The sequence below is a fragment of the Fistularia commersonii genome, chromosome 2 (genome assembly GCF_037954325.1).
Source record: "Fistularia commersonii isolate RoL2024-O1a breed Wild chromosome 2, RoL_Fcom_v1.0, whole genome shotgun sequence".
NCBI classification, from domain to species: domain Eukaryota; kingdom Metazoa; phylum Chordata; class Actinopteri; order Syngnathiformes; family Fistulariidae; genus Fistularia; species Fistularia commersonii.
In genome coordinates this window covers 4647229-4672104 of record NC_141285.1, presented here as the reverse complement: position 1 = coordinate 4672104, position 24876 = coordinate 4647229, and the positions used below count along the sequence as shown (strand labels likewise).

Here is a 24876-nt window from a genome sequence, read left to right as displayed (position 1 = left end):
GTGTTACTGCTACCATTAGCACCATTGTGCTTAGCGCCACCCTCAATTTAAATGGATTTATGTTATATTTATAAATGAATGGAAAGCATTGCTCAATTCAATTGCCAAACTTATTCTAAATTCATAAAAGTAAATAAGGTGTTTCATATCAAACAGCACAGAACTCAAAAACTTTGTGTACCTGCTTTATTGTACCAAAAACATGTTCTTTAAAAAAAAAGGCACCTATATATATATATATAAATTGGCTCAGCAGTTTTAGTTTGCTGTCATTTCAAACCAGCAGAAAAGTAAACAGGTTTTTTTATTACAACAGATACATGCTCGACACTAACAGACCTGTGCAGTGGTTGTGTTTTGTGTCAAGCCCTTGAGATAAATAAAAATGAAATAACAGGAGAGTAAAACGGACTCTCAAAGCTCCACAAAAGGTAAACGACGGCAACCCGGGACTGATACGGTCAGAGAAGTAATGGAGAAGATGACAAAATCATCCACATCGTGTCACTTATATGAGAAAACAACGTGAGAGGAGAAACCATCGCACTGTCGTAAAATAATAAATTAACCAAGTCCCTTAGAGGAAACAATCCTGGATACAAGACAATGAACATGAGAAACTGACACCTGAAAGGCGTCGCAGGTGTCCTGACACGTCTTTAACTCAGAAATCCCTCCTTTACATTAAAATCCATTGTTTATTAGCAAATAAACTGATGCCAAATCTGTCTTTGTGCTCACGGCTGGGTGGGCAGGACCAATCCGAAGTGAAGCACCAGCAGGCCGTCCTGGAAACAAACCACACATCCTTTTGAATAATGCATCGAGAAAAAAATAATTATCATTATTATATTAATCATCATTATTATTGGAGTAATATTACATAAAGTGCCTTAAACCTTATGGAAATACTCTTTCATTCTTTCAGGCAGTTCGGAAAAAAGCACATTTGTTTGTTTGTTTTTTTCCTGTTTTAATGAAGCTTTACGCAAACAACCTCAAAATTCTTTAGAAATCAGAACTAATTCATACAATGAGTGAGAGTGTTTGTGTGTATATTGCCGTGTACCTGCAGGGCCTCTTCACCCACAGAGTTCTGAATGTCTTTGAGTGAGCGATAGTGATCCAGGAGACTGTCGCCACAAACCACGTCTACCTGCAGACGTACGGGGATAGAATCAAGAGATGTCTCGGCTATCCGGGAACGACAAGGCAAACCCAAGTTTCACATTCAGCAACGCGGGATTTGCTTGAACTGTCTTTTGGATCCAGTGTAAATTAAACCCTCTTTTTGAGCGCGACATTGAACATGAACGGGACTTCAGGGTGACGGCACACCGAAGGGAAGATGAAGAGACTCGAAGATGAGAGAGACATTAAAATGAGGCAGTTCGACAGAGGAACTGAAAATGAACTGCTCGATAATCTCTACTACATGAAGTCCAGGACAGTCTTCCCACGTCCTCTCCGGGACAGGCAGAAGTGAAGCCAGTAAATCAGCGTAAGCTGCTAATCCTCACCTGCATGTTACTAAATACGACACAGACCCGAGCATCTGTCTGTCAAACCGTCTCACAGCCACACACTAAAATTCATCCATGCAGTAAGAAAATGCACAACTATAACATGTGAACATCTTCCTTTCCTTCCAGAATGAATCCAGTGAGCAGGGAGTCACTGGGTGTGCGGAAGGGGACATGTTCACCTTTGAATGAAGTAGCCCACTGGTTTGTGAATTTACTAGCGGACCCTTTAAAAGTACGCCTCACAGTAGACGTGCTGATACATGCGCTTCCCTCAATGGTATGTGAAAACATAAGTGAGAGGTCTAAGCCATCCCACTCCACTCTTCCCTGTGTCTGCTCAGCCTGCCAGACTTAACTGTTGTGAATTTGCTCTTTTCGATTGTGGAAAACTTCTGGTTCGCTTTTATTAGAAGTTAACTATAATCGTTACGTGAAAGAAGCAAGCCCCCCCTTCGGCTGTTTCTTTTTCGATGTTCTACGGAATGTGACTGCGGTCAGTCTCACGGTGATGGCAGACTCGTTCAGCCGTCAGACGTCCATGTCTGTCCCAAGTGGCGATCGGGATCAAGCTGCCACCGCTGATTAGCTGGACACCAGGTTGACTCACCTGGCAGGCGGGGCTGAGCTCCATCTTCCTCCTGATGAACAGCTCCACGTGGCGAATGGTGGCCTCACCCGACACGCGCACATATCGCCGCTCCAGTGGCTGCAGAGGAAGGAATCTCAGTTGCTATCTATGTCGTTGACCACTTTCTAAAATCTGAAAGTATCTGCTGGTCTAGATGCAGCCTACAGTTTAGATGTGATGACAATGTTGATCAAGAACAGCAAATGTTTTACATTTAAAGGAGTTAAGATCTGTGATCAATACCTTGTAGTTGCTGATCCCCTCCTCAGCCCTGGAAAGAAAGTGAGACAATAAATGACAGCACTGGTGGACTATCATGATAAAAAAAGCGATGATGAAATTTTAGGCCCTTTTTCTGCAGCCAAAGTAAAGCACTGAGACCATCTGGTGGCTAAAGAGCGGAATCTCCTATTTAATGAAAACCTGATTGCCAGTTTGTAATTACAGACAACCACTCATAAGAATTTCCTCAAATAGAATCCCCTACTTGCAATTTGGTTTTAAACCACTTCAGTTGCAAAAGTATATTAAGTGTTGAGTAAAGCTACAGTCTCCCTTTTTATTTGAAGGTTTTTGAATTGATATGAAGAGTAAGGACATTTTCCCCTACCTGCTACTGTGTATGTGTGTGTGTGCATGCGCATGTGTGCCATGCAGCTGTGAGCAGGAAACTTGGTGGTCTCCTACTGTTCATGAGGCAGAAATTTAAACTGCTTTCAGCAGCTGTGGATGATGCTCAGAAAAATGGTAAAAGGCTGTCAACCGTTCGTCTAGAATTTTTTTTGTAAAAGAAAGAAAGAAGAGGGATATCATACTTAACACAAAGGAGGCTTGTGGATTGACGGACAGAAGATTTAACAGTCTATTTAGAAGCAGTAATAGCAAAAGTGCAAGCACTCACATGGAAAAAATGGGGAAAATTGAGGTACCAGTTGTGTGCTTAAGCAAAAACACAAGCTATGGAATGCACTAAATTGAAAGTTAAATTCTCTGAGTTGTATTTTTTTAACTCATGAGTTATGGTTTTAAGTCTTTTGCGTAGCTACATTTGATATGCAGTGAATCTTGCAAGAAGTCTGAACTCATGTGTCTTAGAAGTCCGAAGGTATTTGTGAAGAATGTCGGGATTTAGAGTAAAGACTTATTGAAGAAACAAATACCAAAGTAAAGTACAGACATTTTACTTTAGAACATTTAATCTTGTGTACTGCACCACACCTTCCTTGTGTTTACTGGTGCTGAGTTAAGGTACTGTGTACAAGAGGAGTTATATTGAATCTTCTGTAAGTGTCAAGTTATTGATGTCTGAAAATGAAACAAATGTCATTTGAGCCCAGTGGCTCCAGGCTATTTGGCTGGCACAAAAATAACTAACCAAATTTGTACGGTCGGGCAGATCCAGCTGTTAACATTGGTAGAGAGCAAGCACAATAAACCGCCATCTCTGGCCCGCACTGACTCAGCTACAGCGTGATGCTCACCCCACAAACTCCAGCAGCAGTGACACGTCTAGCTCAGGTGGGATATTAAACACAGACTGTTGAATACATTCCTTCTTCTGCTTCTTGACCACAACGGGAGGGCTGGTAGTGAGCGCCACTGTATCGCAGCAAAGAGGAGAAAACAGGAGGAAGAGGAGCATAACAGAAATATGTTCAGAAAGGAAGTCTGGTTCTCTTGGCTGTATCTTCAAAAAAATAGTATGCATAAATATCTTTACTATCCACAGTCAAGTCAACTCAATTTGTTTCACTGTAAATATACACTTCACATCTCATTGTGCCAGCAAGAGAAAGGGACACTGTATGTCACATCTCAAAGAAAATCACAGCTTTTATTTACATCTTTCAAGTCAAACTACCTTACCTGGTTTTGGGATCTCCAGCCCTCTTTTTTTGTAGTAGTTACACATTTGTTCCCTTTCCCCTGAACCACACACCCGAAAAAAAAACATTAGACTGCATTAGATAAAAGACATGATACATGTGGATCATATCAAATATTCATGACAATCTGTATGCTTACTCTCCTCCAGGAAGGGGACCATTTTATAAACAATATCCTGCAATTGTCTGTCGGGTCTGTGAAAAGAAATTGCAACAAATTGTAGAACATCAAGACATGAGGAATTCCAATCTTAAAATATATCATGTTAATATTTCAGACATTTAAAGTTAAACTGACAAAATGAAGGCAGGGTAATTTCCTTGGAAATGTATGTTGACATTGAATGACATTGTACAAGCAGTAAATACTTCAAGGTGCAAATACCTGATATTATACAGGGGCTGTGTCTGGTGGACCACAATGGTGCATGTTGGACATCTGTTACTGTGGAAAAAGTGCTTCACAATGCAGCTTTTGCAAACTAGGCAAAGACAGAAAGCAAAGTATTATTAAAATAACAGTTTGTTATCACCCTGCATTGCACTTTGACTTACAGGATTATATTTTCCTTGTAATATGTCAAATTGAGCTACATTTATTATCGAATTGTATTATTGGATTAAAAAATGTATAATTTATTACTTCTCATAATTAAGCCCTTGATGCTGTATGAATAGTTTTACAGGGCTGATAAGGATTGATGAAAACAACACTGAGTAACATCAAAACATTTTATTTGTAAAATTAAAAGGTCTAGTCCCATTACACTGTAACGTAACATGATCAACCTTGAAAAGAGACCGCCTTTTAAGAGTTCTTTTAGGTTCTTAAGTTCACACACATGACACAAGAGCACGTCAGACTAATCAAAACAAAAGCCCACATGGCTCTCAATAATTTCTATTTATAGCTATGTATCAGCCCATGTAAATTTTTTAGAAGACAACTTAAACAGGATAGCTATTTCAAAGAGGACGCCTGATCCATTGATTGATTATTGATCATTGACCACTGCTTTGTACTCAGTGCTATAAAGAATGTTGTGAACTTTATACAAAATCAAAGTATAAGTGAGACGCAAGAATCGGGGGGTTTCAACTCACACGTGTGCAAGCATTCTGTGATGGTGGTGGCATCAATAAGAAAGCCGCAGCAGAGGCCGCATCGGATGTATGGGTAGAACTGGTTGAGGGGGAGCTTTGGCTATAGGCAAACAAAAAAAGGTCTAAGTTAACCAGAGTGAAATAAATATGGTTATGCCATAAACAGTAGACCTACAACTGTGGAAGAATTTGAATACTTCTGCACCCTATTTAAGCTTTTAGCATCACTGTATAATTTACTGAAGACAGTACAGTTTTTTTCTCCACATTTTCGATTTCAGTGTTACCTCATCTGTCTGGATTGAAATGATGATGATGTGCTGGGTAGTGTTACCAACCCAGTTCAATAGTCATCTTGCAAAGTTAAGGTATGGAATCTCCTATTTAATATTACAGATTTTAAAGTGATGAGGGGGGTAAACGAAAAATTGAAGGATGGATTTTTATTGATATCCTGCGAAATTTGTTTGTCTGATACAACATGTGTTGTGTTGATGAAGTCAGTTAAGTGAGGAGCTCCTAGTTATTAAAAAGACAAAGTAATCGAGTGCATCAATACGCTTTCTTCACAGACAAAAACTAAATAATTTGTTAAAATGATCAAACATACCTCGTCCTCCGAGTCGCTACCAGTTTTGTTTGGGGATCCCTCATGACTCGAAGAACCGTATGGAGGAGATGACATTCCCGAAAGCTGCAAAAACCACACACGCCGAAAATGAACGTCTCTTCTCCTTCAGCACAATATTGCATTATATTAAAATTTCAAACACACAACTTGTCTTTTAAAAACACGAGGTTGTGGCTTTTCAGTCAACGTGCAGCGAGTTAGCCTTGACTGGCTTTCCAGCTAACATTAGCTCACCTGTTATCAGTAAGCTGAAAACCCAAGTCCACTTCGGGCAGCTGAGTTCTTAACGACATAAAAATGTATATTTTTTTGTTCCGTCGTCAACGCTGAAGCTGTCAAGAAACACGGAGTCTCGAAATTAACCCTCCAATGCACTTTTATCTACTTTGTTATCTTCTGTATTTTCAATAACCGCTTCCTCGGCGACTCAGATATATTCGCGCGTGTTGCAAGCAGTATAAACAAAATGACTTCCGGTATAGAACTTTCAGAATAAATTTTCATTAAAGCTTTACGCTATTTCTATCAAAATCACTGAGCTAACTCCCTTTCGCTGATTCCAAGTATATAATTCTCAATTAGCGAAATTCCTGAAAAATATTAGAACATTTAAATTCAACAAATAACGATTCTCTACCTGGTCGTCCTGAAGAGTTACCAGCTAAAATAAAGATATATTAATCGACAAACTCCAAGATCCGTATTTGTCTGGAACCCATAGTTTAAATCCAACCAAATAGATAAAACCATGTTTAGAAATATTATGTTTCGCAACTTTTTAAACAATATTGGGTACTGAGTTTTGAGCTTTTATTTTGAAGATGTGTGACGTCATCACCAACACCCGGTGCAGTGTTAAATGTGACTGCAGGAGGCACTCAAAGCACACACATCAATGTTAGATGTACAGAAAATTATTATTTAGGAGCAGGTGATGCTTATTGATTATTTAAAAGCCCCCATGTGTAAGCCAAAGAGGCAGAAAAAATAAGAGCAAAAATGGTAATCATGTGGTTCCAAGTTCTCATTCATTCTCTGATCACAATCAAAGTTTTTTTAGCATTAAATATATTAACGGTATCGTTAACACAGACTGTAGATCCACATGTCAAACTGGTTTTACTTATATTTTGAAGAAGAACAGATTTGTTGTTTTTTTTCCTGGTTTGGCTTTTTTTGCTATCCCACCCTAAAAAAAAACAAAAAAAAACAAGCAATTTAATTTGTAACCATCTCCACATGTGTGATACTGGATTTGTCTCTGCAGTTATCAGCCCTCAGAGTAATAATATAATTCCTAAGTTGTGACTTGTCTTTGTAATAATATTACTGCCACGGACTGAGCATTGTGTGCTGGATGCAGGGACTTGCTTGGCAAAGTCAGGATTTTCAGACTGGAACTTATAATTGTCCCAATCTTTCAAAGCTCAGTGTACTCTATTAATAACCGACACTAAAATATCACTGTAAAGTTATTTTTCCTAGTTTAATGAAATTCTCCATCTTTGAATCATGTTGATGATATTCAGAAAATTGATTCTGATTTCATTGGTGATTTCTTGTTTGTGAATGGAATAGATTACAAGTAAAATGTTGAAATATATATATTTTTTCCTTTCATTGACCACTCCTTGATATTTTGGGGGGGATTTTGATCTTCATTTATGAGTTTTTTTCCTTAATATTTTGAGTAATTCAACACAATTTGAGCCCCTTTATATGTACTTTTTGAAAAGTAATTATTTATTTTAGTTTTATCATATTTGGCTAATTTTCTGCACTTCTTTGCAAAATCATTTTTCTATTTCTTTTTTTCAAGAGCCAGCTTCCTGCAATTGAACTTTTGTAAAATTGTGGAGATTAAAAAAAAAAAAAAAGAAACTGTAGCACCAGCTGTGCCACTCTTCCACTTGTGTTTGTTTCATGCACAGATGGTTGTAACAGAAATGTTCTGAGTGACAGGAAGTGACATTAAGCCAAAAGATGGTACAGATATCATGTATCGTCAGGATCAGTGTCTTTCCCCCTACAGTAAGACTTCACATTCATCTCCTGTGCCAATTTATCCATATATGGTTTTGAGTGCAAAGCTGAGGGCACCAGCAGGGCACCAAATGTGACGAATAACAGCAACTTTAAAGTATCAGTTATATTTTCTCTATCATCTATTTCTTACTGATGCAAGGAGGCGGAAAGTTAGCATCTGCTCTGGATCCAATTAAGACAGAATGAGGCCTCCCTGCACAAATTCCCAAGGCAAGAAGTACATTTCTATTTTCCAAAATGAATTCCCTGGAGGTCATATTAGTGATATGTGAACTAAATACAAATTTGCATTCATTTTGGAAATAGTGATTAAAAAAGACCAAAAATTTAATTTAATTTAATTTAATTTCAAGCATACTAAAATGTAACTAAATAAAATAAAATAAACACTTTTATCATGTTCATACTCTATATCATTGGGTCACAAATTGAGAAAATGAAGCTGCCAACCAGTAAATAGGATTTATCGATTTTCAAGAGGCTTATAAGGGTCAGTCAAATGATTGACTAACCGTCTTCTGTATATTGTGAGAGAAACATATACATGAACCTCCAGACCTGCTATTTTATGGGTTACTTCGGAAAACACACATTTATTGAAATATGGTCAAATCCTAATATGGTCAAATCCTATTATGGTCAAATTTCTGAATAACCCTTGTATTGCGAAAAAATAAGCTAATTTATCTAGAAATATTCGAAATCTAAGACAAGGGGAAATACAAAGAAAAGCAAAAGAGAAACATGAAAAGTCTTTTGCACAGTGATGATCAAATTATCATTATGATGCTTGTAATTAGAGTTTGTAAGTGGGGTAGAAGGTAAAGTCATCATAAAAATATAATAATCATCCCGGATCTGGCAAATTTGGTGGAAACTAATTGCAGGGGACACACAAGCGCATTCTGTACAAACACACACATGCAAACAAACTCAGTCAAAGCCATGTAATATAAACTCTGAACAATTTTTTTTACTAAAGGATTTTGTAATGTATCTTTTTAGCAACTATCACAATTTGGTTTATTGGGTCATTTATTTTCTTTTTTACTATCTTTCACAGTATTGCACTGATTCATAGATGGAATTTTCAAACCAATCTGAGTAATTACCAAAATACTCGCTGTTCCGGAGTGTTGTCAAAACATACAATACACTGTATCTCTCTACAAATATCTGTAAAAATAAGTAGTTTGTTTTCATTTCTGAACATTATTCTTTTACAAATGTCCTGGCTTTAAAAAAAAGCTTTTTTCAATTTTGTTTGATGCCTCAGAATCATCTTTTTAAACCTACTGTTTTACACAATGCAGATATTAAAAAATAAGTCAATCCCACAATGATATGTCTTTAAATTCTAACACCTTATAAACACATTTGATGTATAAAATGTGTAATAACCACTTTAAAGAAGTATACACTATGTAGTATGGAGAGAGGTTCCCTTTGATTCATCTCATGCTGCTGGAATCAGTAAAAAAGAGGCACTTCATATCTGAGTACTTCGCCTATATCGCCATAACAAAGAATTAAGTTCTTGCAACTTAATAAATGACAGTCAAGTATCAGTGAAACACTGCATTTATTTCAATTCAGTTACAATACAAAACATTTCATTAAAAATAACTTAAAAACAGGTATGTAACAGTATGTGTATTTTTCTTTTTTTTATCAGGTCTATAAGTGGATGGATATATTAATCACACTTGTAAATTGGCCGTCCTTTCCATTAAATCCAATATGAGTCATTTGTGTTGTTGCATTTTTTTCCCTCAGTCGGGTATAAAGATGACCATACACATGGAAACAATCCCTGCTTCTTGTCGGTTTCACAACAATGTCCTGTTTTGTTAAATTACACGTTTGCATTGTTCCAGAACTGCACGTCTCTGTCTGCCTTCACGCTCACATTTTGTGGAAATGGAAAGGGACGATTTGAAATCCCCGAAAAGCTGGTGGCTGAATCTTCTGTCTGAGCTCCGGTGCTCCTCGGTTGTGGCGAAAGACGAAGACACGTCATGTGCAGCTCGGAGTCGTTTTTTTTTTTAAGGGGGGGAAACTGAAAATGGAGCTGATTTTGCCATGGAAACGGGGCCGGAGCTGCTCTGTTGGCAGGGGGTAATCTCATTACTGAGTTACAATAGTGTCAACATCCCAACATGCAGAGGGTACAACATAAGAGGCCGGATGACACATCTTTTCTAACCCAACTTGACCCTCCAATATTGAATTTGTCTATAATTCAGATGTTAATTCAGCGTTCAGCAAGCCTCCATAAATTAAACCTCATAACTCTAAGTAGTTTACGAGGAATTGGTAGAGACTAACCGCATTTACTGCAGCTAGAGGAACCGGAAAATCCTCTTCTGTGACTAAAAGTGCTAACATACTCATTAGTCCCCCATAGCCACAGCTATTCTGAGGCACGAACTGGGATTTTCTTTTTCCCATGAATCATCATTTTTTACTGTCATGACACAAACAACGGCGTACAGTAAACATTCAGCAATGACAAAGCATTGCATTGTGGATTTTTTTTCTTCTTCTATATTTTAAAAAAGCAATATGGGTAGTCCACCGTAGACAGTCTTTATACACATATTTAATGTTCATTTTTTTTTTTTCTTTAGAGTCCTGTTCTGTTAAGATGATAAGTTTAGTCACACAAATGAAATGACGGAATCAGTGGAATATTTGGTCCTTGCTATCTTTGTGAAAATGCAGCTAGCCAGCATTTATAGCAGACCTAACTGATCTCTCAACATCAACAGAATATACAGGTCTATGAATATAATAACATGGAATATTTTTATATATATATGTCAAAAGAAAGAACCGAGCGTCTAGTTTTACACACAAAAAACTAGAGGAGCATAAACGTAGGTCATAGTCATCGAAAAGGCTGACAGAAAGTGATGATTTGTTTTGTCAACTATACTTTTTTTTTTTTGAAAACGAACACAGAAGCCGAATTTCGCTTGGTTTTTAAAAACGGCAAAAAAAAACAACACAAAAACATGATCTGCGTCTGCGTACGCTGTGGCACATTTCCCCCCCGCGGCCCGAGCAGCCGTCAGCACCAACTAGGGAATGACGTTGTAGATTGATCCTTTCAGCAGTAAAGGCCGGAGTTGCAATAGAGAGCTTATAACGCTCATAAATGGACTTCTGAACCTATTTTGTTATTATTTTTATTTTTAACATGGAAATTAAGTTCCTTCGTTTTTCTTTCCCTGTTTCACGAAACAACTGCATTCTTGTTCTTTGGCTCGCCACTCTGATTTCTTATGCTACATCAGCTCTGCCTCAGTATTTTGATTCAGACTACAATCTGTCAAAGAGGGAACGGGACCCTCTTCGGGGATCAACTGCTCAACACGCTTTCCTCCCATCAGCGCTCCAGGAGATGCTGTGGCTGCTCAGGATCTTGCAAGTCCCCGGGCTGAAGGCGACAAATGGGTTTGTTGCACATGGGACAGACACTACGGATCTCTAACCATTTCAGCAGACACCTAAAGAAAAAAAAAAGGAATTTGAATATGAATGATAAAGTGAGACAATAGGAGTGATGACAGAGGGAAGTAAGTAAGTGAAAGGAATGAACAGCCTGACATGCAGGTGTGATGTCAACATTAACCCGAACACTAAATTAAAAAGTAGCTGAGATTATGTAAAGGACACTGTTTTCGAGAGATACAAGGAAATGATTTTGTCAGGATGATTTTCATTTCCCTTGGAGGATTGCGACAGACCGGATATTTTCTGTATCTCTCTGCATGCCTGACTCCTCTGGCGCTTTAACTCAAGAGGCAGGAATCCATCCATCTTGATATTTAGTTGTCATTCCTTTAAAGTGGATTTTCAAGATTTTTTTGATATATATAATGGTGTCAGTTCATCTATATGAACCATGAAAAGAAAGAGACAAAAAGTGTTTTGATCTGATTTACAGCACATTTGTAAGTTTTGTTGAATTTTTTTTTATATAAAATCAGAAAAAGAAGATACTTGTTATTGTAATACTTTTATGGTATATTTATTATGCTTACTATTCATAACTTAACTTATTCTTAACAAAATTTCTTATACACTATAAATACAATTTGTATATATGTGTGTCTGCATGTGTGTGTGCGTGTGTACAGCTAAAAAAAAACATAATTATGCAGTTTTTTTTCCGTTACGGAGAAATTATGTTCTGTCCCTTTGTTTTCAAAAGAGCACAGACAAGTGGATTTCTTTGAAACTGTTATTTTGACACCAATCTTCCTTTCGATAAAAATATCTATATGTGGCTTCATAGGTGCTTTATCCAGCTTTTTGAACTGCGTTTGCTAAAGGCACTGTGATTCTGAAGTGATTGTGAAAATCTAAAATAGTCTTCTTTTGTCACAGACAACTGAGACAACAGATGTTGAGGCGTAATACTTTTTTTTTTTCAAACAAACCACCCTATTTTTGTTCGCAATTCCCTGTTCAGTCTGGAAAGTCGGCTGGTTAAATATCACTTAGTAAGCAACAGTTAACCACTTACTTCTTGTGAAAAGCATGTGAGCACGGACACACCCCCAGCTCATCCCGGCTCCGGAACTCTTCTAAACATACTGCGCATGTTTGCTGAAAAGGGGAACGAAAGGTTATGATTTCCCCTTGAATCATCGGCTTACATTCAGTTTACAAAACTATTTTGAGTAAATCCTTATCAGAATGCAGTGGAGACATGGTATTTACAAAATGAGAACAATGGTGTGTGCAGCCGTGACATGAATTCCTTTGGTGTTTTTTGGAGTCCTCAGTCTACATCTAGCAAACATGATAGAACAATTCACTCTGATGTTGCATGAAGACGGAGAATCTTTTGAAACAATCCTTTCACCTGACAACAAAAAATACCCCAAAAAACAGTTGTTACATGTAGTTTCAAGTTAGAAGAAGTTGGAAAAGACTCCTCGTCTTATTATTGTTCTTTTCCTTTCAGGAGTCGCTCCAGCAAATCACCTGCCATCTAACCCCATCCTCTACGTTCACACCAACTAACCTAACTCTTTCACTACAACCATAAATCTTCTCTTTTTGGTCCTCCTCTCAACCTCTTGCTTTGTTGTTCCAACCTAAACATCCTTCTACCAATATAGTCACTATCCTGGTCAGAACCACCTCAGTCTGGCCTCTCTGACATTATCTCTAAAACATCTTACATGTATTGTCCCTCTGATGGACTCATTCCTGAGCCCATCCATCTCTTCACTCCCAAAGAGAACCTCAACAGTGTCATCTCCATTATCTTTAGTTCCACCTCCTTGCTTTTCATCAGAACCACTGTCTCTAAACCATACAACATTGCTGGTCTAGCGACTGTCTTCTAAGCCTTTCTTTTATTGCACATTTTCCCTAACACTTTTCTCCATCCGTTTCAACCTGTATGAATGTTTCTTCCTTTCTTTTCCACTAACTCTGTTGCCCCTGGGTAACTAGGCAGTTAAAATTCTCCACCTTCCTTATCTCTGCTCCGTGTAGCCTCACCGTTCTACTTGTACTTTCCTTCACCTCCACCGCGCTTACACGCCCTGCTCTCACATCTGAGTCATCTGCAAATATCATAGTCTATGGAGACTCCTGTCTCACTTCATTCCTCAGTCTGTCAAACCACCATAGCAAACAAGAGGGGGCTTAGAGTTGATCCCTTATGCGGTCCCATATCCACCATGAACTCCTCAGTCACACATACACCTCTATCTCACAGCTTGCATACATGTCCTGCACCACTGGGAAATACCTCTCTGCCAGTCCAGACTTCCTCATACAGTATCACAGTGCCCCTCTTGGTACCCTGTCATAGTGCTTTTTCTCGAGCTACAAAGGCACAGTTCAGCTCCCACTAACCTTCCCTTTACTTTCATATGTAAAATCTCACAACAAGTGTAGTACTCTCTCTAGGGAATAAACCATACTGCTACTCACAAGTGTTCACTTCTGCCCATGGTCTTGCTTCCACTACTTTATCCCATTGTACGGCTCATCAACTTCATCCTCTAAAATAACCACATCACTGTATGTGGCCCTTGTTCTTGAAAATCAGAACTAGCACACTTCCCCATTCCTCAGGCATCCTCTCAATCTCTAAGATCCTGTTAAATGATTACGTCAAAAACTCTAGTGCCACCTTTCTTCGGCAGATCCATACTTCCACAGATGCTGTACATCATCAGATCCAATGCCTTTCCAGTCTACAATGCCCTCCTCACTTTACTCATCTTTGCTACTTTGTTGTCCACAGTGGTCACTTCTTCCACTTTCCATTCTCTCTATTTTTTTCATTCATCTCTTCGTTTCCCTCTCAGTCTTTAATCACCCAATCCTGCTGCCCGTCACTTCCATCTGGATCTCTCTGCATAGCCAACCTGTATAAATCAGTCTCTCCCTCCTTGAGGTCCAACCTGGCATACAAGTCATAGTACGCCCTGTTTTGGCCCTTGCCTCTACCTTAACCTTAGGCTACATCGCCCTGTACTCCTGGCTACTCTCTTATTCTCTTCAGTCTCCTCAATTTCTCACTTCTTCTTTGCCAACCTGCTTCTCTGTATAAGCTTCCTCATCAGTATTTTACAGGGGGGACAAGAAAGATAATGAATGTGGATGACCAAATAATACATGAGATAGACTGAAAAAATATTGTATGTCAAACATACTGAACACCATGCAACACATACACAACAGTACATGGTGCCATGATTTCACTACACAAAACTACCAGTGATGAAACTTCCTGTAGCTTCTCAATTGATGAGGTTGGATCATTTTCTTGTGCAGAATACTGAACATGAGTTTAGCACTGATGTATGGTCCCGATGTAAAAATCAGATCTTTTAACATTGCATCTGTCGTTTAATCTTCTTCTTCTTCTTCTTCTTCTTCTTCTTCTTTCGGCTTTTCCCGTTAGGGGTCGCCACAGCGAGTCAACTTTCTCCATCTAACCCTATTCTCTGTATCTTCCTCTCTCACACCAACTACCTTCATATCCTCTCTCACTACATCCATAAATCTTCTCTTTGGTCTTCCTCGAGACCTCTTGCCTGGCAGCTCCAATTCCAGCATCCGTCTACCAATATATTCTCTATCTCTTCTCTGTACATGACCGAACCATCTCAGTCTGGCTTCTCTGACCTTCTCTCCAAAACATCGAACATGTGCCGTCCCTCTGATAGACTCATTCCTGATCCTCTCCATCCTGGTCACTCCCAAAGAGAACCTCAACATCTTCATTTCTGCAACCTCTAGTTCTGCCTGCTGTCTTTTGGTCATTGTAACAGTTTCTAGTCCATCATGGCTAGTTCATCATGGCTGGTCTCACCACTGTCTTGTACACCTTTCCTTTTATTCTGGCCGATAGTCTTCTATCACATAGTACCCCTGACACTTTTCTCCACCCATTCCAACCTGCTTGGACCCGTCTCTTCACCTCTTTTCCGCACTGTCCGTTGCTCTGGACTGTTGACCCTAAGTACCTGAAATCCTCCAGCTTCTTGATCTCCACTCCCTGTAGCCTCACCGCTCCACCCAAGTTCCTCTCGTTCACACACATATATTCTGTCTTGCTGCGACTAACTTTCATTCCTCTCCTTTCCAGAGCATACCTCCACCTCTCTAGATTTTCCTCTACCTGTTGTCTGCTCTCACTACAGATCACTGTCGTTTAATAATGCTTGATTCTGATTTTGAATATCTCACAAGCTCACAGAGGGGATCAATGTAACTATTGCCTCACTCAACTCTCTCTCACAGTGTGTCAGAGCAAGCGTGAATTAAGAAACAATTTATGGAGGATGCCTTCCCCCTGACTGAACAACAAAACGATCTTCATGGAGCTTTCCCAGTCAACAACAGGACGACAAAACACGCTGAAATATGGGTCCAGTTGGAAGAAATCCATTATGGCCAGATATGCGTTTAACAAACTATGTTTTTCTGTAATAATCTGGACTGAGATCATTTTTCGGACTGAAAACATTTTTAGCGTTGTGGGGATAGGTTAAATTTGTTAACTACAGTGAGCTCAATTGTATTTGCTTTACAGCATGTCAGGTCAGTGGCCACCGAGTAAGAAGTAAAGAAAGTAAAAAAGAAAAGCTTGCTGTCAGAGAATTATAATTGCTGTTATTCATTTCGAGAGTGGAGACAGGAACTCGAAATTACAAATTGCTATGTTAACGTTATGTCTGACATCCAGATGATGAACAGGCTTGTGTGGATCAAAAAGCGATCCATACTGTCTCCCAGCAGAGTCATTCCAGGATGCTGTCACACACAAAAAATGTGTCTGTCAGTGGCTGAAGCAAATATTATAATGCTCATACTTTGCAGGATCCACTGACAAGATGATTTTTTTGATACAACTTGACCAAAGCCAGGATCACTCTGCAACATTTTCATTTTGTTATTTTCAGACTTTAAAATCTGGATGACTAAATCAATACTTTATGAGTGTGTCAGCCAGAGCCTGGGAGATTTTTATTTCTTTACATTTCGTTGAACGGACATAGGAAAAATGGTTAAGGCGACACGAAACCACAAACTACTTTTTACATCTGCAACCGCTTAGCAATATTAGTTTTGGTGGTATTCCTTAATACAAGCCCAATTGGGTTTCCCAACCTAGGGAAATACTCCTCAGGTTAAAAAAAATGATAGCGGGAGCCTATAATCCAATCATAACTTTACAAAAGCACACACAAACTATCATCTTCCTTTTAACCCTTCCTGAGCTTGGCCATTAGAATAGTAATATTTTAAACACATGTGGTAAAACCTCGAGTGCATGCAGGAGTCTTGCAGTGTGCGTTCGTGTCTGCGGATAGATCCACTTGCTCGGATTTCTTTTAATAAATGCCTCATTCCATTCACACCGTGTTCAACTTACTCCAAGAAAGCTCAGTTTCTTCCCTGCTCCTTTCAAAACCACCTGTTAACAGAAAGGTATTTTCATCAGGATCACAGTCTGAATATAAGTCCAAGGTGGTCAAGGTGAATTTATTGTTAGTATATCATTACCTCATTATAGCCATATTGTTCTCTTGCACCTTGACGTCTGAGTCTGAAAAATAACAAACAGGGTTATCGTGCTGTAACCTAGAGTTGGAAAATTTGTGTCATGTGCCATGCGCCTCCGTATCTGTCTTTATCAGGACGAGTCTTGTCACGCTGTGAATCAGCTGGGAAGTGCTTCGAGCAGTCTTGGAATTCACACAATGCTAAATTCAAGTAACAGCCTGTTCATCAGCAGTCTCTGAATAACTCTATGACCTAGTGGAGACGTCTTCCGCGCTGAGGAATTCTGGCCAAAATTGCAGTTTGTGAAAGCCAGTAAAGAGAATAATTGTTACAATTTTTTGAAAATAATTTGCTATTGTAATTTAGAAGTGCACCATTTCAGAAATTTGACTCCTAAAAGTAGAATTATTATACTTATTCCCTGAGGCATTGTTGTATCTCCTTCTACAATAACAGTAGGCCAATGTTCTCAATGTATTCCTGAGTGCGTAAACATGTTAAAATGTGACATTATAGCATCATAGATGATTTTTAAACACCACCAGATCATTACCACATCCCTGTTTCAATCATTCTAATGCTAAGCCAGAGTCTGGAGTCAACTTAAAATGTTATTTGCAGGCAGTCTGACATGGATTTTTGAAATATCTGCTTGACAGAAATGAACAAACCTGCCCCTTATTTCCAGTGGCTGAGCAAGCTTTACCAGAGAGCCTGGAAATTTACAGAGACAACATGTATGTATCTACCATTCTGTGCAAATGTATGGCCTAAATCAATCAATCAATCAAAGAAATTATAAGGTCATTCTGTAAAAAGTGCAATATAATTGTTATGCACTTGTCAGCCAGCAGACGAAAATGTTGATGTGCTGAACTGTTTCTCTTACCTGAACAGGTAGCAGCAAAAGATGAGGCTGAGCATGAGAATGAAAAGGCCTATGCCCAGAATGATGATGTAGACATTGAGAGGCAAATGGAAGATCTCTTCGGATGTCATCTTGCAGGAAAGGTCTGAATTCTGCAGTTTCAGGTCACACATACACCCTGAGATAAAAATGGGGGATCAAAGAAAGGCAAAAATAAATTAACTTGCCTTAATGTTTTTTTTTCCAGATTATATCATACGAGACTGTCTCAGAAAATTAGAATATTGTGATAAAGTTCTTTATCTTCTGTAATGCAATTTAAAAAAACAAAAATTACTTTTTCATGATATTCTAATATTTTGAGATAGGATTTTTGAGTTTTCTTAAGATGTAATCCACAATCAGCAATATTAAAATAATAAAAGGCTTGCAGTATTTCAGTTGATTTGTAATGAATCCATAATGTATGACATTTTTGTTTTTGCAATTGCATTACAGAATATAAAGAACTTTATCACAATATTCTAATTTTTTTGAGACAGTCCTTTATCTGTTAACATGTAGACACCTTCAATCCGATATTGAAGTATAATAGAGTGTATGATTATTGTGTGTCATTACAGAAATGTAAAAATAAATGATGTGCCGATAAAAAGAAGAATTCACTGAAACATTAAGGCAGCAAAGGAGCCAATGAAAGTAAATATCTCCTGAAGCATTTTGCCTACATACGGTGACATTTAAACATTGAATAAATCAACACTTAATGTATGCATGTCTTAAAAAAACTGCACAAAACATGTTGAACAAAAGCATTCACAGACTGTGAATAATTTATAACCATTAACAGGATAAGACAGTGTCAATTACAGATAGATTATGTTGGCATGGTTTACATTATCAGTGTGTACTTACATGTGCTATTCTTCATATCACAAAGGAAGCAAAGTGTTAAAACACAAGGGCTTTTTGCATTGTTGGGACCATCTTGTCCATACAATGAAAACAGAATATATCTTGAGCTAATAGTATGTTTTAAGCGTTGCTTTCTGGTAGAATATGTCAAGTCTGGCAGAATGGACCAAAATGTAATATCTCCGGTCGGAACAGCCTAAATTAGAGAGCTCTATGTTACAGTACACTTGTTGACATTGATCACTCAGGAAATAAAAAACCATTTCAGAGATAATGCTTGTTTTTGCGAGATTTAACACTCATGGTCACACTAAATTTGAATAAGCGGAACAGAATACGGCTTTTAAAGGTCTCAGTGGGGTTTAAGAATGACAAACCCTATGAAATCCCCAGATGGAGACAGGAAGGCAGGTTTGATTGTCCATGTGCGTATCTTTCTCTTCTCGTAATTCATTTTATTTTCGTCTCTTGTGTTGTTCGAGTGGACTGGGTGGTTGCCAGCTGGCCAGCCTATTACCGGGTGGGAAGACGGGCCCACACTTTTCTGCCTCCATCACTGAATATGTAGGACTGGACTTTTTGCAAGGGATATGTGTGTTTATGTGTATATGTGTGTGTGTGTGTGTAACTTGTAAAACCCAGCATGGAAACCTGTTGTCTTGTATTACAAAGCAGAACTGATTTTCCATCCTTAAGAGATCCGTTGTGAAGAGTTTACTATGTGTTACTGGCAAAAAGGAAAATATGCTTCTTTTATTTTCATAAATGAATGTGTATTGGATATCTTCTCATCATTATTATCTTCTAAAATATGATCAGATTTCAAAAAAGCGAGCGTTTCTTGATACATTTGACACACTATGTTGCATCTCTGACAACCAAGAGCACACAAACACCCTTGTTGGGTGTAATAACTATTCCTCCGGCTGCTTCCTAATTTCTTTTGTCGCAGTTCTTTCGAAATGATGGAAGAAACTGACAGGCATTATAATGACGCACGGGGGACGTCTCGGGGGAACTGGGCAATGAGAGCTCCGGGCTGACGGATAAGAGGTTCAAGGCAATCTGAAGAAATTGGTGTTTTTTTGTTTTTTTGTTTTTTTTCCAAAACATGATAACAAGCAGACTCTCAAACACCACCATTAGCAGTTTACAGACAGTTCCGTTTTCATTGTTAAGAGATGATGTCACCCTGGCGATGTTACAATAAAAGATCATTTCTGGAGCCCTGACAGTGCCCTGTTAGCCTCAGGCTAAACATTAAGAAACTCCACACCCCAGGGATTATTGTTAATGCCTTCCCTTCTGCTAAACCGGGAGCCATTTCTGATCAGATCCGCAACGTTACCTTGGAACATTAAATTCAGCAACCTTGAGACCTGACCGTGATGTCTTCTGGCTGACCACATTTTAAGCAGTTTGAACAAACTAAATTCTCTCAGAGATTAAACTTTAATTTAAAATAGGCTGCTGTAGCTGGCAAGGCTATCCAGAATTTGGAAGGTTGCGGTGGTTGGGTCTTACCCACCGATGAGGCAGGGGCTGAAATCTCTATCCGATCTAGACTGGACACAAATTAAAACTCAATTGTAGTTTTACAGCCTTTTACGTTTAATTGAATTCACCTATTCACACACACACTCACACACCAATGGTCATGCAAAGAGCTTATCAGGCTATTGGGAGTAACTTGGGGTTCGGTGCCCAAGGAGACCTCAGCGTGGGAATTGACTCCTATGTGCTAATGTGTATACGGGACGTGTAGTGACGGCTCTTCCTTATTTCTTACTTCCCGTTCAACTAAGAAGATAATCTAGTACCTGCGTTTGGGTAATAATCGATGAAAACTTGTCTTTCTTTAGTAATGAGCAGTCACCTTATTTTTTATCTCTTTTATGAAAAAATAAACAAGATCAAGCTGAATTAAATCAGCATGGCTTTTGGCAGGGAAACTACTTCACAATTGTATCATTGTTTGTGTGCTTGTGTGTGTGTGTGTGTGTGTTGGAGGTGGACGGGAGGGCGGGGGGTTGTGGAGGGTCTATTTTTGACAAAATGTTGGTACAGAGAGGAACTGAAAAAGACTTTTAACTTGAGGTGATAAGACTTGGAAAAACTTTCAGAGGGTAATAGGTGAGTTTTACTTATTTATTCTTTTTTATTTTCAATATTGCTTAACAGGAGAGGGCCAGAGCAGGTGCATGGAGCACAAAGTCAGAATGAGAGGTGTTTTATGGAGTTATGTTTTTTAAAATAAAAGATCACGTTGCCTTAATGTGAACAGGGGCTACTTGAGGGGACATTTATTTTTGTGCCCCGGTGGTGTTTTCAATCCTCATGATGGTCTTTTGGATTTCGCAGGAGAGAAACTCACACATATTTACAAAATTCACAGGTCCCACTGCGCAAACTGTTCACTGGCAACACAAAGCACTTTCATGTGAATGTTTATGACTATTCCTGCGTCACACAGGAATGTGTTCTACTCGCTTTCTGGCCCCGCAGTGCTTAAAACATTCAAGTTTGGGCTCGAGGAAAGAGAAGCCCGAGGAGCTTGACCGTTGTGCTTTTCATTCCACAACAAAGCGCTTCAGCCTCGGTAAAGTAACTCTTTCAAAAGGTGGAGCATCATATCTTAGATTCTAGCCCGGAGTCTTGGCAGCGGGACGGCACGCCGACACCCTGACATGAGATGTCGGTGTGGGTGCAGGGAGACGGCTGCTGTAATTTCAGCACAAAGTCAGTAAATCATTGATAGACAGGCGCTAAAAAGGCCAGTCAACTTGAACATTCATGTAGTCTGACACAGCCTTGCACCTGAGCGAGAGCGGTAGCGCTAGGTTTGGCTGTACTCTGCAAACCCAGATTATGTAAAGGACTCTCTCCTGCTTATTTTTGCAAGGAGAGGAAAACATGTTGATGTATACTGTCAGTCATATCGATACTTATTACTTAAACCCAAAGCTGGCTACTCGTGATGTATCACTTTTGCGAGGAGTCAATCTGCGTACGTAATTCATATGGGTAGTGTATGTTCTGTTGACTAATAATAAATGACGGCAGTTGAATTATGATATGGTGTTTGAGTGAACAATGAATCTTGATGGGTCGGAACATTTCCTCACAAAACTGTGCAAAATCTCACAATCAGCAAATAAAGTGAATGGAAATGATTTGTTGGGCCAGGGTTACCTTGACCCTTCATCTCCGATCAGCCAGTTGCTGCAGCGGAGTGAATATTCGAGGAAAAAAAAAAAAGATCAAATATGACCTTGTGTGATGCAAGATTCCATGAATCCGTCACCTCTATGTAAGAAGATGTCACCGAGTCCTTTTTATGTTTCCCGTAAGCTAGACGCTTCAACCTCACTGAGTAAACAGTGATTCATTTTTGTGATGAAATATCGCGAAAAATTCCATTCGATTTCCGGAAGGATCTTACTACGCAGCTGGAGTTGCTTAATTCATCGAAGCTCTCTTCACCCCTCGCCCGAGAGCCTCCTTTGAATTACAAGCGAATACCATGACCTGCATAACTAAGAAACCTCACAGATAGAGTGCGAATCGGTTGCTAGGAGACGACTATTGTTGTTATTATTCTTAATAAAGGCAGACTTACGATGGATGTTTTTTTGGTACAACTCAGCAGCACAGCATATCAAACGTCAGAAAACTGCAGCATGCTGGAAAGATGTTAGTTCTTGGGTGATGATTATGTGACACAAATAGGTCACCTAAAAATGGAACTTCAGCTCATTCATTTATCCTCATTCATTAATTCATTTTCCTTCCACCCCCACGTCAAATCAAGGACACTTAGCACAAATGTCCCCTTCACATATTCAGTCCTGACCCACACGAACAGATGAGATGAACGCTTGCCCTCTGACGCTGTGCAGCTAAAGTGAGGATTTCTGCAAAAACACAAATGACGTCTTTTCAAGGCACCTGCACATCTGGTCACGTTGGGGTCATGGATAATGCCGCACGAGCAGAATGCAGGCGTGTCTTGGTCTGTTTTCAAATTGGTGTGGTTTGGAAAGGAAGCTGTCACACTCTATTCCTGTGTGATGCCATTGCTGAATTGCGAAGTTTTGCTTTGAAATTGGACACGGGTTCGCTTTCAGACCAAACCATTTGACAATCAGTATGAATTTTTGTGAAAAATATCATTTGCACCTTTTGAAGTTATGTTTTTGGCCATAAAGCCATACAACTTCAAAACAAATAGAGCAGCACTGTCTGCTGCCAGGAATGTTCGATTCTGATGTTTGCATCAGACATGACGTTTAAGTCATATCACATGTTGTCATCCCTTACATCTACACTGATAATATACATATATATAAAATTATGATCTGGGAAGTTTTCACTTCACCTGAGGTTTGATATCCCATTCTATGAACTGACAAAGTCAGAAAAACTGCATTCAGTCAATAATTGATATCATCTGAATTACTTGTAATGTAATGTATCATTTTTTGTTTCATTTCTATCCAATGACTTTGTTCTTTTAATAACTCATAAATAACCTCTTTTGTTCAGTCTTTATATATGGCACATACAAACATGCGATTATGCTCTACCATGCCTTTCGGTTATAACTTTCGGTTATAACTGGGCAACATTTCAATCCAAAATACAAGTAAAACTTACCGTAACACCACTGAACAGGATGCATCAAATATCCTGATGGCAAAATGCAGGAAATGTTTTTTTTTGTGGGTCGTGACCTCTTGTAGTTCCAAGTCTGAGTTTCACAACTCGAATGTGATTGTATTTAAAAAAAAATTATAATCATAAAAATGGATTATGGCCCCTTTATGTTGGACTCCTAGAGGTTCATGTGGATTCACGCAGACTGTCAGACAGAGCCACGCGTGGAATCCTCGCTGTCTTCAATAAGGTGCGGATTAAAAAAAAACAAAAAAAAAAAAAAACACCTTCCTCTTATTGAGACGCTAATTATTCAAGCGATGATTCACCGTCAAAGATGTGAGAAAAACATCTCCCTCCTCGATGCGGACAAAAAAAAAAGACGCTGCAATCTTAACCATTCCTGCTGCGCTGACACGACAGGCGGATAAAAAAAAAAAGATAAGAACGCAAGTGTGAAGGAAAATACACTCCAAATCCCATCCAGGACTCGAGTTAGGAACCTGTGGTTGAGCAGGAGCAGGTTTTTTTTTGGTGTGTGTATGTGTGTGTGTGTGTGTGTGTGTGTGTGCTTTGTCTCTCCTTCAAAACATTATCACGAGGCTCTCCCTCGCTTCCGTCTTCTCCCTTCCCTTTCTTCTTCTTCTCCTTCTTCTGTCCTCTCCTTTCAGATCTCCATTCCGTTTCCCCCCCCCCCAAGCGAGAACTTGGCAAATTATGAAGACAAAAAGAAAAATAGACGTGTGGGTTCTCCTGCAAGCACGACCGGCCTCGGTGTCCCCCCGTGGAGATCCGGCTCCTCAACGCCCCTGGCGTGAACGCAAAACGCATGGAGAACGTGAGGAAACAATGGAGATCATCTCAATTCGGGGCTTTTTTTTTCTCCTCCGTAGGTTCTTCTGGCTCATGTTCACTCTTTTCTCCTCCCTCCTTCCTCACCTCGCCTCTCCTCTCCACTTCTTGTCCGTACAGCCCTCAGTTTGTAAACAGATCCATGCTCATGTGATTCACTGTCTGCATCATAGCTCCGCTTTCACCGCCCCCTCTTTCCTCTCTCTCTTTCTCTCTCTTTCTCTTTTTCTCCATCCGACCGCCTTGCCCTCCCTTCAACCCTCACCCATCTTTTGTTTTGTTTTTTTTTTCTTTCCGCCTCCCCCCTCCTCCCTCTCTTTTCCTATGCAGCTGCAAGCTATTACAGAAGAAAACAGGGATGGAAGACAGGGCAGACGTGGAAAGAACAGTTCGATATGTCGCTTTCATTTTTTGTGCAATTTTTTTTTTTTGAAGCCTCAGCTGTCGGTTGAAATCAAAAAAAAAAAAAAAAAAAAAGCACAACTCAAAGTGGAGGCTGACAGCTTTAGGAGGGTTAACAGTCTCACACCCTTTGCCCTTGATGGGGAAAAAAAAAAAACCTCCAGGGTCACCGCAGTCACCGCATTGTTGTGATTTTTAGAATTGCCAAAGTGAGGAGTAATTATGACACACTATGAAAATACCACGTAAACAGCTGTCATGAGGGCCTTGAGGCGTCACTTCTGTGACATCCAGTGCTAAGCGTCTGCCTTATA

The 24876-nt window shown here is 39.3% G+C and overlaps 2 protein-coding genes across 2 annotated transcripts; both read right to left on the bottom strand.

Moving 5' to 3' along the window:
- Positions 1–189: 189 nt before the first annotated feature.
- Positions 190–6216, bottom strand: pcgf6 (polycomb group ring finger 6). The gene is made up of 11 exons (XM_086161154.1): positions 6010–6216; positions 5755–5838; positions 5145–5244; positions 4426–4522; positions 4180–4235; positions 4021–4080; positions 3636–3753; positions 2398–2425; positions 2134–2232; positions 1070–1156; positions 190–788 (listed from the first exon to the last, which is right to left on the bottom strand). Exons 2-11 carry the CDS (start codon positions 5827–5829, stop codon positions 738–740), a joined length of 771 nt encoding a protein of 256 aa, XP_086017280.1. The 5' UTR covers positions 5830–5838; positions 6010–6216; the 3' UTR covers positions 190–737.
- A 3170-nt stretch (positions 6217–9386) lies between these two features.
- LOC147236197 (RING finger protein 122-like) lies at positions 9387–24296 on the bottom strand. Its single transcript, XM_086164962.1, has 6 exons — positions 23309–24296; positions 17759–17915; positions 16870–16912; positions 16739–16780; positions 12356–12438; positions 9387–11333 (listed from the first exon to the last, which is right to left on the bottom strand). Exons 1-6 carry the CDS (start codon positions 23331–23333, stop codon positions 11213–11215), a joined length of 471 nt encoding a protein of 156 aa, XP_086021088.1. The 5' UTR covers positions 23334–24296; the 3' UTR covers positions 9387–11212.
- Positions 24297–24876: the final 580 nt, after the last annotated feature.

Excerpts from the sequence above, each read along its gene's own strand:
- pcgf6 (XM_086161154.1), bottom strand. The coding sequence starts at position 5,829 with ATGTCATCTCCTCCATACGGTTCTTCGAGTCATGAGGGATCCCCAAAC. Across the intron at positions 5,245-5,754 it reads GTAGCGACTCGGAGGACGAG|CCAAAGCTCCCCCTCAACCA; the intron begins GTATGTTTGATC and ends GTTTGCCTATAG. Across the intron at positions 4,523-5,144 it reads CACAGAATGCTTGCACACGT|TTTGCAAAAGCTGCATTGTG; the intron begins GTGAGTTGAAAC and ends GTCTTTGCCTAG.
- LOC147236197 (XM_086164962.1), bottom strand. The coding sequence starts at position 23,333 with ATGCATCCTGTTCAGTGGTGTTACG. Across the intron at positions 16,781-16,869 it reads AACAATATGGCTATAATGAG|GTGGTTTTGAAAGGAGCAGG; the intron begins GTAATGATATAC and ends TTCTGTTAACAG. Across the intron at positions 11,334-12,355 it reads TCACATGCTTTTCACAAGAA|GTGTCTGCTGAAATGGTTAG; the intron begins GTAAGTGGTTAA and ends TTTTTTCTTTAG.